The sequence below is a fragment of the Bremia lactucae genome, linkage group LG1, assembly GCF_004359215.1.
Source record: "Bremia lactucae strain SF5 linkage group LG1, whole genome shotgun sequence".
NCBI classification, from domain to species: domain Eukaryota; phylum Oomycota; class Peronosporomycetes; order Peronosporales; family Peronosporaceae; genus Bremia; species Bremia lactucae.
In genome coordinates this window covers 902,562-918,155 of record NC_090610.1, presented here as the reverse complement: position 1 = coordinate 918,155, position 15,594 = coordinate 902,562, and the positions used below count along the sequence as shown (strand labels likewise).

General features: G+C 45.5%; 1 protein-coding gene across 1 annotated transcript; it reads right to left on the bottom strand.

The window, feature by feature from the left end:
- Positions 1 to 339: 339 nt before the first annotated feature.
- On the bottom strand, positions 340 to 1,188 carry CCR75_008920 (uncharacterized protein; the record flags this gene model as incomplete). The annotated part of the gene is made up of 1 exon (XM_067966967.1): positions 340 to 1,188. The coding sequence occupies one exon, from the start codon at positions 1,186 to 1,188 to the stop codon at positions 340 to 342; it is 849 nt and encodes a 282-aa protein (XP_067822388.1).
- Positions 1,189 to 15,594: the final 14,406 nt, after the last annotated feature.

The window sequence follows — 15,594 nt, the reverse complement described above, 5'->3', positions numbered from 1 at the left end:
GAAGCAGTGTGAAGTGGACTTGTACTGGAACAGTACAAGTCGTAGTGCCCCGTTACACATATATAACAATAGATTGATCTTCGACCTGGACAATACGTTTCTTAAATTTTATAGTTCGATATTATTAACTATCGTATTATTCTAATATAATTTTAAGCTCCGATGTTTTTTCACTGATTAAAAAGAGCCCAAACGTTTCTAGCTTTTATGTTATCAATCATCAACCTGCGCCATCACGTTTCCCACAGTCATCCAAATCCGGACGAAGCTTGTAAAAAGGAAATCATTTATAACGAGTTCAACAAATCGCACGAATTCGGCCAATTGCAAAACTAGCATTTAGTTTGCTGGTGGGAAGGCCTCAATAAGCAGAGGTAGGAACTCAGCTGTTGCAATTTTGTACACGGGATGATTAACTACACCTAGAAGCGCAGCGGCAAATATGCTGTGGGAGACAACACCAACACTCTGTGATGACGTGTTCGAAAAGATAAAATTTAAGAACTTTGTTGCACGAATTTTTATCTCAGCGTCAGTCTCACGATGATCAGAGGTCCACCATGGGTCCGCATCAGATTTAATTTTGCTGAAGTCCAAGTGAGGGTACTCGAGTCGCTTTTCAGAGATGCTGCGACGCTGGTCGCAAGTGCTCACACCCAGTATCTCCCGTGCTAACTCTACCACTGTGCTTTTGATGTTTTGTTGATTTTGGTACGCAACGGAGTAAGTATGAAGTGTACGCTCTAGCGGAGACACCAGCACATTGTCGAGATGTAAGCCCATAGAAATCTCACCGTCGAGCATTTTCGACGCTTTTCCTGCTTGTATGACCCCGGTTTTTGTCAAGGGCGAATCCAAATACTCTGGCAGCTTAGAGTAGTAGCCGTCCCACGCGAACATGCCATACTTGTTAGTAGCGACGTTGTGGATACCTTCACCATGACGCAGAAATACCAGAAGCTTCACATTTCTGCCTTCAAGTCGTCCCGCGGCAACTTCAGCATGCACATCATGCCACGTGTATCCATCCTGCAGCCCCATGTGAGGAGGGTAAGACGCTGGGGGAGACTGGCTAGGATCCCGTTGACTAAAATATTTAGGAATGTAGCGATACCGAGATGACGTAGGATGCTGGCCACTAGCTTTGCATATCACGAAAAGAAGCGCACCGAGGATTACCGCCAACATTTTAGCGTTACGAGTTAAGCGAGATCCGAGAGACTGACGGAAAATTCAGATGTGAGGAGGAAAGGCTTCCAAACAGCAGAAATTTGTAGGACCTGGTACTGCGCTGATAGATGGGTTGTGGCAAATCAATCGCCGTTTTTATCACTTACTAACCATATCGAATTGTCGCGGATTTGCCGTTTTGCAATGTTAGGGTACCGCTCTTTGAAGCGAGCAATTACTGCTACTTCAATGTTCTTCTGCATCTGCGGGAAGCCAGCCTTAAAGTTATCATTGCGACATGTCTGTGAGTAGTATTATGTGTGGCAGACTAGCCGGGAAAAATCCTTCTCCGAAAGATATGCACTTGCTCTGATCTGCATCAGCGAAAAGCAAAAGCACCACAAAGTGTGTACGAGGCGTTTTTCTAAGAATCTTTGCAATCTACTCGAAATTGAGCAAATCAAGTCTCAAAAACAACATTTTGCAATCACTTTTTCCATCTTTTTCATGTACTTGATGATCGTATGAGCAATGCAAGGCTACAAAAAGGGTATGCGTTCGCAGGCAATCCTTGTGCAAGGGGCTTCAGTAACCAAGTCTTTACTTGTTCATAAAAATTAATCAAGTACACTCGAACAATTTTCTTGGTAGGAACAAATACGTAGCAACGGTCAAGATATATTCTGTACACCTGAGCGAAACTGACCACTGCATTTTAGCACCACCCACTCTTAAGAAATTGATCTTAAGAAATTGAGGTCTTACGGAATTTATTGAAATATTCTGCGTTGTCACTTTTATCAAACAAAATATTGCACTGTAGGTTAGAGCAGCTAAAATTATTAAAAAATGATCCGTAGCATAGAGCGGTATTGTTGAAGGTGGAGCATCAGGCGACGCCCCAGCAAAATGGAATGGCTGAACGAATGAATAGGACACTGACGGAACGTGCAAGGTCGATGCTAAATCACATGCAAGTGGAAAAGAAGTGGTGGGCTGAAGCTATAAATACAGCTGTATATGTGACCAACCGGGTCACGTGCGCTTCATCCCCGACGAAGACTCCAATTGAGATGTGTTTTGGCTTGAAGCCAGACATGTCACACATGCGCGTTTTTGGTGCTCAAGGTTACGCACACATTGACAAAGCAAAACGTGCTTAATTGGACAAGAAGGCATTTCGGTGCATGTTTCTTGGTTATTCACACGAAGTGAAGGGTTATCGTGTCTGGAATTATAATTCAGAAAAACTTGAAGTCACAAGGTCAGTGACATTTCAAGAACAGCCACGGACGAAGTATGTACAAGTTGTTGATGACGCACCAGTATCAACTCGTCAGCACGCAAAAATAAATGGCGAAGGAGACGATGATATCAGGGTTCAATCACCAATTTCTTCGAATCACGATGAAATTGAACCTATGGAGGTTGATCAGACTAACGGTGATCAAATAGTCTCGCCTCCTCAAGAATTAACGTCGTTGGGTACACGTCTAGAGAATGGACATGAAGATGATATTGCTTTCGATATCGATGACGTGTACATGGAGCCAGCTAATTGAGGATGATATTCAGGCCATTGTGCCCAGGGAGGGATGGACTAATCTCGATGACAGTCTAGAGACACATTCATCTCGTGTTAGTGGACACAATAACCCTCTCGCAATATCTCCTCCAAGTACAGACTCACAAGCTTTGGTTCCGGTCGGGATGTCAGATGCTATTGTTTCGTCACGAGGAGATGAACCTGTAGAACGTGCCTCAAAACGATATCGTATTGAATATGATCAAGCTAATGCGGCATTTGAAACCCCATCAACGTACCAAGATGCTGTGAAGTCTCCACAAAGTATGATGTGGAAAGAAGCGATAGAAGCCGAACTGAAGGCACTAGATAGCAAAAAGACGTGGAGTCCCGTGGACAATTTGTTAAACAAGAAGGTAATTGGAACTAAGTGGGTGTTCGCCATCAAGCGAAATGAAAATGGTGATGTTGAGCGATATAAGGCTCGGCTTGTGGCATTAGGTTATCGTCAGACCTATGGAATTGATTACTGGCAACATACCGCGAAACACACGAATTGAATTCATGTTCGCAACCGGAGAATACGTGTCGTGATGGCTATATTCCAATATGATGTCGATACAGCATTTATCAATGGTGTTCTCGAAGAAGAGGTGTTTCTTAATACACCCGAGGGCGTTAAAATGAAATCGAGTCAAGTGCTGAAGCTAAATCGAAGCCTGTATGGACTTAAACAAGCTGCTGCAACATGGTTTAAGACTATTTCAGGCGTTTTCAAGAGCATGGGATTTGTGGCGTGCGTTTCGGATCCGTGTGTATTTGTTCGTCGATTTGACAATTTTTCATGGACTTACGTGACGTTATATGTCGATGACATGCTCATTGGTGGCATTTCGTACGACTCAATTAAGCAAGTTGCTGATGAATTGTCTACTAAATTTCAGCTCAAGAGACTGGGTAAAGTGCGATTTGTTCTGGGCATCGAAGTTGACTACAAGATGGAGGAGAAACGACTCAAGATCTGTCAAAGCGCGTGGATAGCAAGAATGGTTGAAAAATTCAATCAAGATAATGCTAGGCCGGTGTATAATCCGGGTATGGAAGACCAGAACATGATAAGTGTGAAGTGATGGACCCAAAAATGAAAAATCGTCCGTATCGTTCATTGGTGGGTTCACTTCTCTACGTGGCAACCGGCACAAGACCCGATATTGCATTCGCGGTGTGTCAATTGAGTCGACACTTAGAAAAACCAAGTGAAGAACATTGGAATGCAGCTATCCGAGTGCTGCGTTATTTAAAGTCAACCGCTATGGATGGAATCTGCTATCGGAGCAAGTCACGCGAACTGCAGTTGAGTGCATTTAGTGACGCTGATTGGGGCAGTAACAAGGACAAATGACGCTCAACATCAGGTGTGATGGTGATGGTCAACGGATCACCCGTGATTTTTTTTCAAGTCAAAAATGCAAAACAGTGTGTCGCTAAGCACTGCCGAAGCCGAATATGTGGCTTTATCATTGTGTATACAAGAAGTATTGTGGACTAAATCGCTATTGCTGGAGATGAAGGTCAAGATTAATGGTCCAGTAATGGTGTACGAGGACAATCAAAGTGTGATTGCTATCGCGAAAAATGAAGGATATCAAAGTCGTGCGAAGCACATTGATATACGCTATCATTTTGTCCGTGATCAAGTCAAAAACAAGGTAATACAGCTGGAGTATATTAAAACCAAGTTACAGCTCGCTGATTTCCTGACCAAGACAATTTCGACAACGAAGTTTCAATTTCTCGTGGCCAAGACCAATATTAGAAACTTCTCGTCGAGGAGGAGTGTTGAAGGTGGAACATCAGGCGACGGTTCGTTGTCGTGCTGATGTGGCGGTTACTGTCGTGAATGACACAAGAAGAAGAGCAAGCGAAGCTGTTACATTTAAGTACGTAACATGTATGAGGGTTTTATAAGAACGAATTTACTTTTCCATTTTCCCTACACGAAGACATTCTTACGCAGTGTGTTGTCATACCCCAACAGGTATCACATGACAGTAAAACATTATACAAATCTACCCAGATTGAGCACCGTGCCTTCCTCAATTGTAGCCACTATCACTGCATAAAGCAAGGGCTAAGTTTAGCTTTCAACATAATCTTTGATATGCGGGATAGTTCCTGACAATCCGCAAGTTTTTTAAGAAGTTCAGCAAACATTAAATTTGTTAGGATTTAGCCAGGGCACAAGCTTAAAGACGAACATTGTGACATAATAAATTATGAAAATTGCTAAATTCACACCCTTTTTCGTTAAATTGACACCTTTTTTTATTTTGAGTTTGAAGTGCGAGGGAGGCGGCTGGGGCTAATTATAGCGTAATACGTTGTCTTAATGTATGCAGGAGTTATTGGTCGCATGATTATTCTTAAGGGTGACATGGGGGGTAACAACACCATTGCTGAGGTAAAGTCGGATAGCCATCATACCAATACTAATCACTTTGCGCTTACTGTAACGGGTGTATCGTTACATGAAATTAACACTTAAAGGTTGTTAATTAATATATAATCTAAGAGGTAGATAATATTTGGAGAATATTACTATACATGGTAATATTCTAAAGGCTTATCCAATGGTAGATATAGACCATTATATCTACTTTCTTCGCGGTTCAGTCAGCGCTGGACGCGCGCAAAGAGAAAGACAGATAAGACTTTTAGTACATATTTTGTAAAAGTTTATAATTAAGTTAGTTTTAAGTAGGTAGACAAGAAGAACTTAATTATATTGATACAGTTTTTAATTAACCCTCTTTAAAGCAAGTGTTTTAAAGAAAAGACTTCTTCTGCACGTACTAGTGTACGTGAAGTGACGTGAGGCACCACTCGCACTGAGGCAGTGCGAAGTGGACTTGTACTAGAGCAGTACAGGTCTGCAGTAGCCCGTTACACCTGGTAGCACTTTGTAGTCCGTCCAAGGACCACAGTTCCAATCATCTAACATGAACATGTTAGATGAAATGAAAATACGCATCACGTTTCGCGTGATAGCTACTCCTTTCTAAGTGACATAGAAAGGAGTGCGGTCGAACGAATGAGTTCGAGCGTAGGGAACGATGCCATCTTGGCCATGCTGTCCGATTTCGGACAGAGATGCCCTCCATTCAGCCATCGCCAAGTCCATACAACATGAACTTGACGAGGCGAAGGAGAAGGTAGCCTTGCTTAATCAGCAAGACTCTCAACACGCAGAAGTTGAGGTTGATGAGGTATCCCTCATCACCTGGTGCAGAGGCACATAATGATTGTGTGTCTGGAGCAACTTTAGTCAAGGGATACACAAATTCTCTTGAGGTTGCTGGATCAGTAGGGCGTTGCGCCCCTACTGACCCCGACCGCTTTTTGGCGGTCCGCCTCGGTGTTGCGATTTCGCAACAACGTCGGACCCGCGACCGTTGCCCTTTTTGTCATTCGGTCCATAATGCAATCGCTTATTGTTCGAAAAACGAGGATTCTCGCTTTCAACATAAGAGAGGTCCATCGGTTCTGGACCTCCTAGCTCGTGTCGTCTTGGAGGACGATACGATGACGAAATAGCTTGAGCCTGTCTCAAGCTAAAATCCTCCTGTTCCGCAACGGATATTGCTTCTTCAAGCGTTTCCAGTTCCAAGCGGAACAGGTGGGTCTTCATCTGTAACACCTTGTATGAACACCGTAATCAACGTGTTTTTATGAACTGGTTTGTTTGTGATACAACTCGCTAAGAGTCGTATGTGCTGGGCATAAGCGTGAACATCACACTTGCCTTGCTTGAGTTTTAGAAGCTCTGATCGAGCTCTGAACTTAGCCCTAGGCGGTTCAAACGTCTGTTTGAGCCGGGCTTTAAAAGCATCTAGCGACCCAAAGACATATGGGTCGCGCAAATTTAAGACCCAATGCCCAAGTTTTGGCACGACCTGTTAAATTTGACTGAGCAAATGCGACTTGCATTTACTCGTCGACGATGTGCCGAGCCCTTATGGCATCGTCCAACTCGACAAACCATCTTAAGAGTGAGTCTTTTTCGACACCCCGATACTTAGAGATGTCAATCTTTAAGGTTTCGTGTGCGTCATCCCTGGTACAGGGGTCTGTCCTTGAAGTTGAAAGTGACAAATGATTTGTCACTCAGAGCCCTAGTGGACTGCGGAGCGTCGAATAACTTTATCCGTCGCCAGTCGCTAAAAGGTCGTAGGCTCAAAATATGTTGAGCTCGAAATCCCTCCAGCGAGGATGACGGTGCGTCTAGCGACAGGCGCATCGATAACAGTAATCGAACGCGTAGTAAAATTTCACTACACGTTAAAAGATCTACAGTACGATGATGATTTCATCGTACTGGATTTTGGATGACAAATTTGATGTCATCCTATGTTTACCTTGGCTCAGAAAAATACGAGCCAAGGATCAGCTGGCAGCATCGATCCGTAAAGATGCCTGGCACTTGTTCATCAGATGGCCATCTGATGAACGTCTTGGAGCGTCCACAAGCGTGTGGATGTACTACGAGTGAGTGCGATGGCCTCACTTGGGATACGGTCGTTAGTACGGCTGCACAAGATCACAGCGAAATTACTAATCACACTGCGGAGTCAGCTGCCGGCGAATGTGCGAATGCACAGGCAGCGCCGAAGGTCCACCACTCGAATAAGTCGAGTTGATAGAGACATGAACGTACTCCTAGCGGGCGACATCCAAGGAAGATACCAGTTAACCAAAAGGGACAACACGATAATCCTAGGTCGAATAGAGAGTCGAACGTAGAGGACCCGACTGTGATAGCGCAATCACATTCGGAAGACGTTGAAGAAAAAAGTCCCCACGTACTTAAGGAGAAAGCTCTTAAAAATGTTAATGCTTAAGTGAGTTGACGTCAGCATTCCGAGCTATTAAACCCTCGGCAGCCTGTGGAAAAGGGGTCCAAGGAAGAAACCGAGACTTTGAATGTCTTGGTTAATGACGGAATAAGAGTAGGCGCTTATACTCTTGATCTGTATGCGCCTCCGAAAGTTTACTTCGAAGATAACTCAATTGAACCGATAGGCCCGCTTCGTTGTTGCGATTTCGCAACAACGTCGGACCAGCGACCGTTGCCCTTTTTGGCATACGGTTCATTATTTCGTTCAGTACCTCTCGGTACTGGACGTGGGGCACTGCACTCATGAGCGTAGTGTCCTTATTTTTGACAGCGATTGCATTTCTGGACCTCCAAGCTCGTGTCGTCTTGAAGGACGATACGATGACGAACTAGCTTGAGCCTGTCTCAAGCTAAAGTCCTCCTGTTCCGCAACAGATATTTCGATATTGCTTCTTCAAGCGTATCCAGTTTCAAGCGGAACAGATGGGTCTTTACGGGACCATCCGTAAGACCTTGCATAAACACCGCAATCAACGTGTGTTCATGGACTGGGTTGTTTGTGATACAACTCGCTAAGAGTAGTATATACTACGCATAAGAGTAAACATCACGCTTGCCTTGCTTGAGTTTCAGAAGCTGTGATCGAGCTCTGAACTCAGCCTTAAGCGGTTCAAACGTCTGTTTGAGCTGGGCTCTGAAAGCCTCTAGTGACTCAAAGACATACGGATCGCGCAACTTAAGGTTCAGCACGACCTGCTAATTTCGAATGAGCAAATGCGACTTGCATTTGCTCGTCAACGATGTGACGAGCCCTTATAGCATCGTCCAACTCGACGAACCATCTTAAGAAAGAGTCTTCTTCGATCTTTACATACTAAGAGATTTCAATTTTTAAGGTTTTGGGACGACGCGTGTGCGTCATCCCCGGTACAGGGGTCTGTACCTGTTGTAACCTCAACAGTTCGGCCTGTTGAGAGTCTTGCTGATTGTGATAGGTTTTCTTCTCCTTCCCCTCGTCATATTCATGTTGTATGAACTTGGCGATGGCTGAATGGGGGGCATCTCTTTCCAAACCGGACAGCATGGCCAAGCTAAAATCGTTCCCTACGGTCGAACTCATTCGTTCGACCACACTCCTTTCTATGTCACTTAGAAAGGAGTAGCTATCACGCGAAACGTGATGCGTATTTCCATTATCATCTAATATGTCCATGTTAGATGATGGAATTGCGGTCGTTAAATAGACTACACAGTGCTACCAGGTGTAACGGGGCACTGCCTACTTGTACTGTTTCATTACAAGTCCTCTTCGCACAGCCTTAGTGCGAGTGGTGCCTCAAGTCACTTCATGTACATAGTACGTGCAGAGGAAGGCTCTATTTAAAACAGTTGCTTTAAAGAGGGTCAAAATATAACTATATTTAATATAATTAAGTTCTTTTGTTTTCTATCTATTTATACTAACTTAATTATATACTATTACAAAACATGTAATAAAGTATTATCTGTCTCTCTCTTTGCGCGCGTCCAGCGCTGACTGGACCGGGGATAATGGCCTATATCTACTAAAGGATGAGCTTTCCGAATATTACTACGTGAGTAATAATTTCCGAATATTATCTCTTTCTTCGATAACATATTAATCAACAAACTTCAAGTGTCAATTTCATGTAATGATACACTCCGTTTCATTGAGGCTGCTTTTGTAACGGGCTAAAGTTGCCCTATGTTACACAATCTCTGTTAAGTACACTTTGCGTACTTAAAAGGATCGTCAATTACTTAAGCGAAGTAATTAGACCCACCATTGGGTGTGGTTCACATTGTGACCCACCCTTGTGTATGTGATGCACCTGAGGGCATTCACATTTACGAGGATGACGGCTAGCGTCATCCAAGATACGAGGTATGTAGAATAATACGCTCGCAATACATATCATTGCATATCTACAGAGATGGCATCATAATTCTTATAAAATACATTTTACAGTAATACGAATAAACATAACGCATAACCTAAAGTAGCTGTTCTCATTAATTCTTGTTAAATCAGTCTGTAAAATACTTTCTGATTGACAAGTGCGCACATGGAGCCAAATTACCGCTCCCGTGACGTCGCTGAAACTAAGATTTCAAGTTCGTTGGGCGAGGTCGCTTAGGCCCACCAATTGCCTTACTGTACGTGAGAGGAGGCGGTTAACGGCTTCCTCACTTTGCTCTAAAGGTCTGTTCTAGTAGTGTGTGACAGCTTTAAGTAGCGCCCGACTACACTTGGTAGCACTTGTAGTCCTTCCCACGACCCGTCTCTCAGAGAGTTTCCGTGAGGATGAGCCTCAACATTGATTGGGCTCATATCCTACACGCCTCCGAACATTATCGGGATGTAGCAGAGCACTTGGCGCGGGTACTTGAGGAGCAAGCTCTGGCCAGGCTCTTGGGTAGTCCTCCTGAGCAACAGGCTGCTAACTTGGAGCAGTTTGAGGCATTCGTGCTCGGACAACGGAGGGCCGCGTCCGAGGCACAGAGCCATGCTGGGGCGGAGTCCGTCACAAAGACTCAGGGTGAGCTTAGGCGTGAAAAGGCTCGCAGCGAGGCTCTCAACAGGACTGTTGAGATGCTCTCCGCCCGGCCGCATCAGCTGAGGACGATTCAGATGGACCCGCCCAAGTACGATGGAACTGCAGCGCACACGATTTTACACTGGTTTTAGCCGTGGAGCAATGCGGTGTGGCGCAGCTCATCGAAGACAACAGCCGGATGGTGTCGCTCGTCATGTCGCATCTGTGCAGTAAGGCCTCAGAGTGTGCTTAAATGTCGCTTATGGCGCACGGAGGTCTTTCCCTACATGGACAATCTTTACGAAAAGATTCGCTCCATGTACCAGCCGCCGTTCTACGAGCTGTTGCTTCATGCGGGCTTATTTAAAGCGCAACAGAAAAAGCGATCCCTGCAAGAGTATGTGCAGGAGATGCACTCGCTGTCGGCTTCCATATCGATAGGTCCAATTTCGGAGCACATTAAGAGGCCCACGTTTGTGAATGGACTGCGGCATGGCTCATCGCGACAGGCCCTTTTTAGATACGTGCCGTCGACGATGGTAGAGGCAATTCAAATTGCCTTAGTTGAGGAGCAATCCTACAAGAGTGCCTCGGCGACAGCTTATACAGGTATAAGCCGTCGGCCGAGAGGTCAGATGCCACTCCCACGGAGTTGAACAATGCGACGTCGTCTGCTTTGTATGCAGCAAGCGCGGACTTATGATTGCTCGCTGCAATGCCAGGGTCCCTGCTGGGGCAAAGACGTCCAGCAAGAGGACTCCCTTCCCAAAAGGCGATGGCAAGAACTAGCGTGCAAGACGCATGAGTTCTGCAACGACCACCGAGGGCTCAAAAGATGCAGGAGCGCAGTAAGGGCGGGATGTCCTAGTGACGGACTCTGAAGCTACCCGTAAATTCAGAGTTGTCGAACAAATGGGTAGCATAGTCCCTGAGGTCTCAAAATTTCGGATCTCAACCCTGCTGGTCTATAGCGCTAAAGTAAGAGGCTATGATGTCTATAGCGCTAAAGTAAGAGGCTATGATAATAGGTGATGACCCTCCTAGTGGATTCGGGTGCATCACAGAATTTCGAAAAACTCGCGGCTCTAAGAAAGAGACCGGCGATGTTTGAGTCGCGTTACCAGAATGGCAAGCTAGAAGAGGCGACCGTTTGTTTAGCGAACAGCGCGCTCGTAAAGTCTGAGGGAGTTCAAGTTGAACTCGCCTTCAGTTGTAGTGACTTCTCTTGTAAAGAGAAGTTCACAGTGCTAAGTATAAAATTTCTGTATGACCTCATCTTAGGCATGCCATGGTTGGCGAAACACCTACCATGGATAGACTGGTGTACACACACAATTGCTAACTCTACACAGGACACCGAAAGGATGTGCTCCTGCGAGAGGCATATGCAACTGATGTCGTGTCAGACGGAGTTGAGGGTGCGTTGACGATATGTCAAATGTCACCAGGTCCTACCCAAAGCCTAAAGCCTGATGTAGCAGAAGTACACTGACGGGAAGTCAGGTGACACAAAGTCTTTCCCAGGTCGGAGAAACTGGTGTAGAGAAAAGGACGATGACAAGTAGTCATGCGTCCGAATGTCCTGCAAAGAGCCGAAAGCCTGTGGCAGTAGACAGCAAGCTGACAGGAAGGCAAGCGTCGCATGAACCGGCGCAGAGTCTAAAACCTGGTGCGGTTGGAAGGGGTGCGTTAGCCAGGCGAGCAACGGCACCCAATGTTCAGTCAAAGGTCTTAATGATTTGGAGAACGAGTGCCAGACAGATAAGGTCGATCAAAGGTACGTCAAAACGAGTGACCTTTGGATCGGTCCCAATTCAAGAGAACGGGCCTTCGAATGAAGGGGTTTGAGGCCGTCGAAGACAATATAGCGGAGGCAGCATGTCTTGGAATCTGCTGAGGGGATAGTGAAACTCCCGGAGATGTCGTGGGATCTGTTCTTGTAGGAACTATCCACGAAGTAGTCAAACCAGTTCCAGAAGAGGTGGACTTTTTTCGTCGTCCACAATGAATGAGAGCGTCCTAGAAACGGACAAAATGATACGGTTCGCTGCTCAAGGTTGGAATGCCTTGAGAGACATTCCGTGTTTTGAAGTTTTATAGTTATATCGCGATGTTTTCCCAGAGAAACGCCGAGCTGCCCACCAGCAGATAGAGTCATTGGGCACGAAATTGATTTGAACCTGGCACCAAGTATGGTGTGACCAGGAAATGGCCGTTGCCGAAAGAAAAGTCGATTATATCGACGAAGTCTTCGACATCGAGCCAAGGCGAGACATGTCCGTGAGAGTAAATATCCTCACTGCAGCCCGACTTTTTGTGTGCGTGAAGCCACAGGTGGATGACGCGTGGTTCATGTTTACAAAAAGCTGAACACGGCGATCATACCGGCGCAGACTCCAATCCCGCGGAAAGATGTTCTGTTTACTCCATGAGAAAGTCAACTATCTTTCCCGCGTTCGATTTAAAAGATAGCAACTATCAGGTACGCATGAGAAAGTCCAATGTGGCTAGAACGGCAGTAAGCACCCCAAGCGGTATGCTTTGGCAGTGGCTTGTGATGCCCCAAAGTTTAAAACAATATACCGGCGACATTCAACCGAGTGGTGGCTCACGTGATGCGTCAGCACCGTGCCTACGCGCCTCATAACTCTGACAAAATTTTGTTCATAGTAGGGGCGAGGACGGACTGAGCAAAATAGAGTCACACAACCGTCATTTGGATGCTGTGCTAAAGACTCTGGGTGCGCCTAAGTGCGTCATAGAGGACCCCAAGATACCTGTGCTGGGCTGCATCGTAGGTACACATGGTGTACGAGCAAACCCAGACAAGGTAAAGGCTGTAAAGAAATGGCCAATCCCACGACATTTAAAGGGTTCCGCCAATTCCCGCGGCTCGCTATTTTTTTGCATAATATAGCGAGAATTATGCTGAGCGAACTAAGCCTTTGTCTGGCCTCCCTAAAAACGACGCAGAGTGGGTTTCGTCAAAAGAACATGAAGATGCTTTTACATTAGTGAAGCAATCTCTTATAGAAACACCGGTCTTGGCATTGCCAGACGCGGATAAGCCCTTGAGCGTCGTCTGCGATGCAAGCAATTTTGCAATTGGTAGCGCGCTCATGCAAAAGGATGACGACGGCGTTGGCCGTGTTATTTCTTATCAGTCCTGGTTCTTAAAAGCCGTCAAACCGAATTTCTGTGTGCATGACAAGGAGTTACATTTTAAAAAGTATGCTCTTGTTAAGTTTCGAGTGCACCTACTGGGCATCGAACCATTTGTGGTTTACACGGATCACGCATCATTGCAGACCGCAATAAATTCATCGCACCTCTCGCCTAGAATGACAAGATGGTTTCCATTTTTCTCTGAATTTAATATCATAGTTGAATAAAAGTTGGGAAAATCAAATGTATTAGCTGACGCGTTGTCGCGCAGACCACACTTTGAGGTACGACACCAGGAAAGTGTGTCTAGTTCTAAAGCACAATCTGAGCCGTCAACGTTGGCAGCCATTAAGCCTCTGATAAACAAGATAGCTACAGTCAGGACGAACATTGTCGCCTGCTGTTGAATCACTCAGGTGGACGAACGGCACCCCTTCCGTCGCACCTGATGACTACGCTTAATAACTTAAGCATCCGCGATCGCCAGTTATGGCATCAGCTATCACCTTGTCATCCCTTGAGAATCTATGTACCTCATGACACAGATTCTAAGCTGATGATACTTCACGAGCTCCATGAGCGCCATCGAGTGAGTATCTGTGTCGTGAAAAGACATTTTAAAGTGTCGAAAGCATTGGGGTGGCCACACCTGTATCGATGGGTGGACAATATTTGCTCTTGCGAACAGTGTCAGCGCATTAAGCCTGCACCCTCCATCAGTGCGCCATTAAAGCCGCTACCGATTCCAACGGATTGTTGGAAGTGAGTCAGTCTGGACTTCATGTTTGGCATGCCGCCCGACCACAGGGTCGGACAGGCTCGTCGTCTATGTAGACAGACTGAGCAAGATGGTGCACTTACCACCATGTAAAACATCGATCATATACAAGGAGGCAGCTATCTTGTTCCTGGATCCAGTATACCAACTACACGGGATGCCCGAGTCCACAGTACTGGACCGGGATCCGCGTTTTACGTCTGGTTTTTGGCGTCATTTGTTTGAGCTGCTAGGTAGCAAAATCCACATGTCGACCGCAGATCATCCCCAGACCGATGGCTAAACGGTACATGTCAATCGGGTTGTGGCTGATGTATTACGCACGATAGCGACGCCAGTACAGGTGATACATAGTTTTAAATAAACGGACTTTGACATCCTCGGACGCCAGTCTTGTTTATGCGCTGCCTTATGGCATCACGCAAAAAAGTCGAATCATTTTATCGGATCGATTTTTTACTAAAACGCAAGATTTATTTTTAGCTTGTCTCTTAACAAGATTTGCGCGTGGCCCATCATTAGTTAGTCACACTTCGCTAGCATCGAACAACAAGACCGTCTTGTCAGTAGCTAAGGCTATACAGTCCAACTTATGTTATCTACTTGTACTTGATAGTGGTTAGACTCTGGGTCCAAGTAAATTACTGATGACAAGATTGTGCATATGACATTGCATGAAAGACCACCATTCTGTACAATATTACTAATTACCTATGAAATATTAAGAGCAACACACATGATGTGATACATCCACGAAGGTGTCATCACGATCGGCAAAGCTCAAAAGCTGGGCGCCTAAGCGACCTCACCCAACGAACTAGAAACCTTAGTATCAGTGACGTCACGGGAGCGGTAATCCGGCTCCACTTGCGCACTTGTCGACTAGGAAGAGGTTTTCAGACTGATTATATAAATTATAAACCCTGTTTTGACCAATTATAAATATAGCGTTATCCAAAATACAAGGTATTTAAATAATTTTGAGCGCATTACTCTAGAAACCTCGAATTTTGGATAACGCTAGCCGTCATCCCCGTCAAATTGAATTCTCTCATGTGCATCACATACACAAGGGTGGGTCACAAAGTGAACCACACCCACGTAGTGGATCTAATTACTTTATTTAAGTAATTGACCATTTCTTAAGTACACCAAGTGTGCTTCACGGGTTTGTGTAACAGAGGGCAGCATTAAGCCGTTACACCACCACCCCTTCAAGAACGAATTTTACATTATATAACATCGTAAACGGGAGGAACGATGGGCAGCGAGACCGTCTCAGCGACCATTTTGTGTGACATCACACGGCGCCTAACATGCACCTTAGAGGGGCAAAGCTGATGGGTCGTCTGCAATGACACCCCCACAACCAAGCATGAAGCACGCGCAGCGATAGAACGCCGCCGTCGTAACGCCGCCAGCTACTGATGCTGCTGTTGCGGGCTCCCACATTTGCATTGAGGATGTTGATCCGTCGCTCATTGTTGACTACAACGAGTCGACA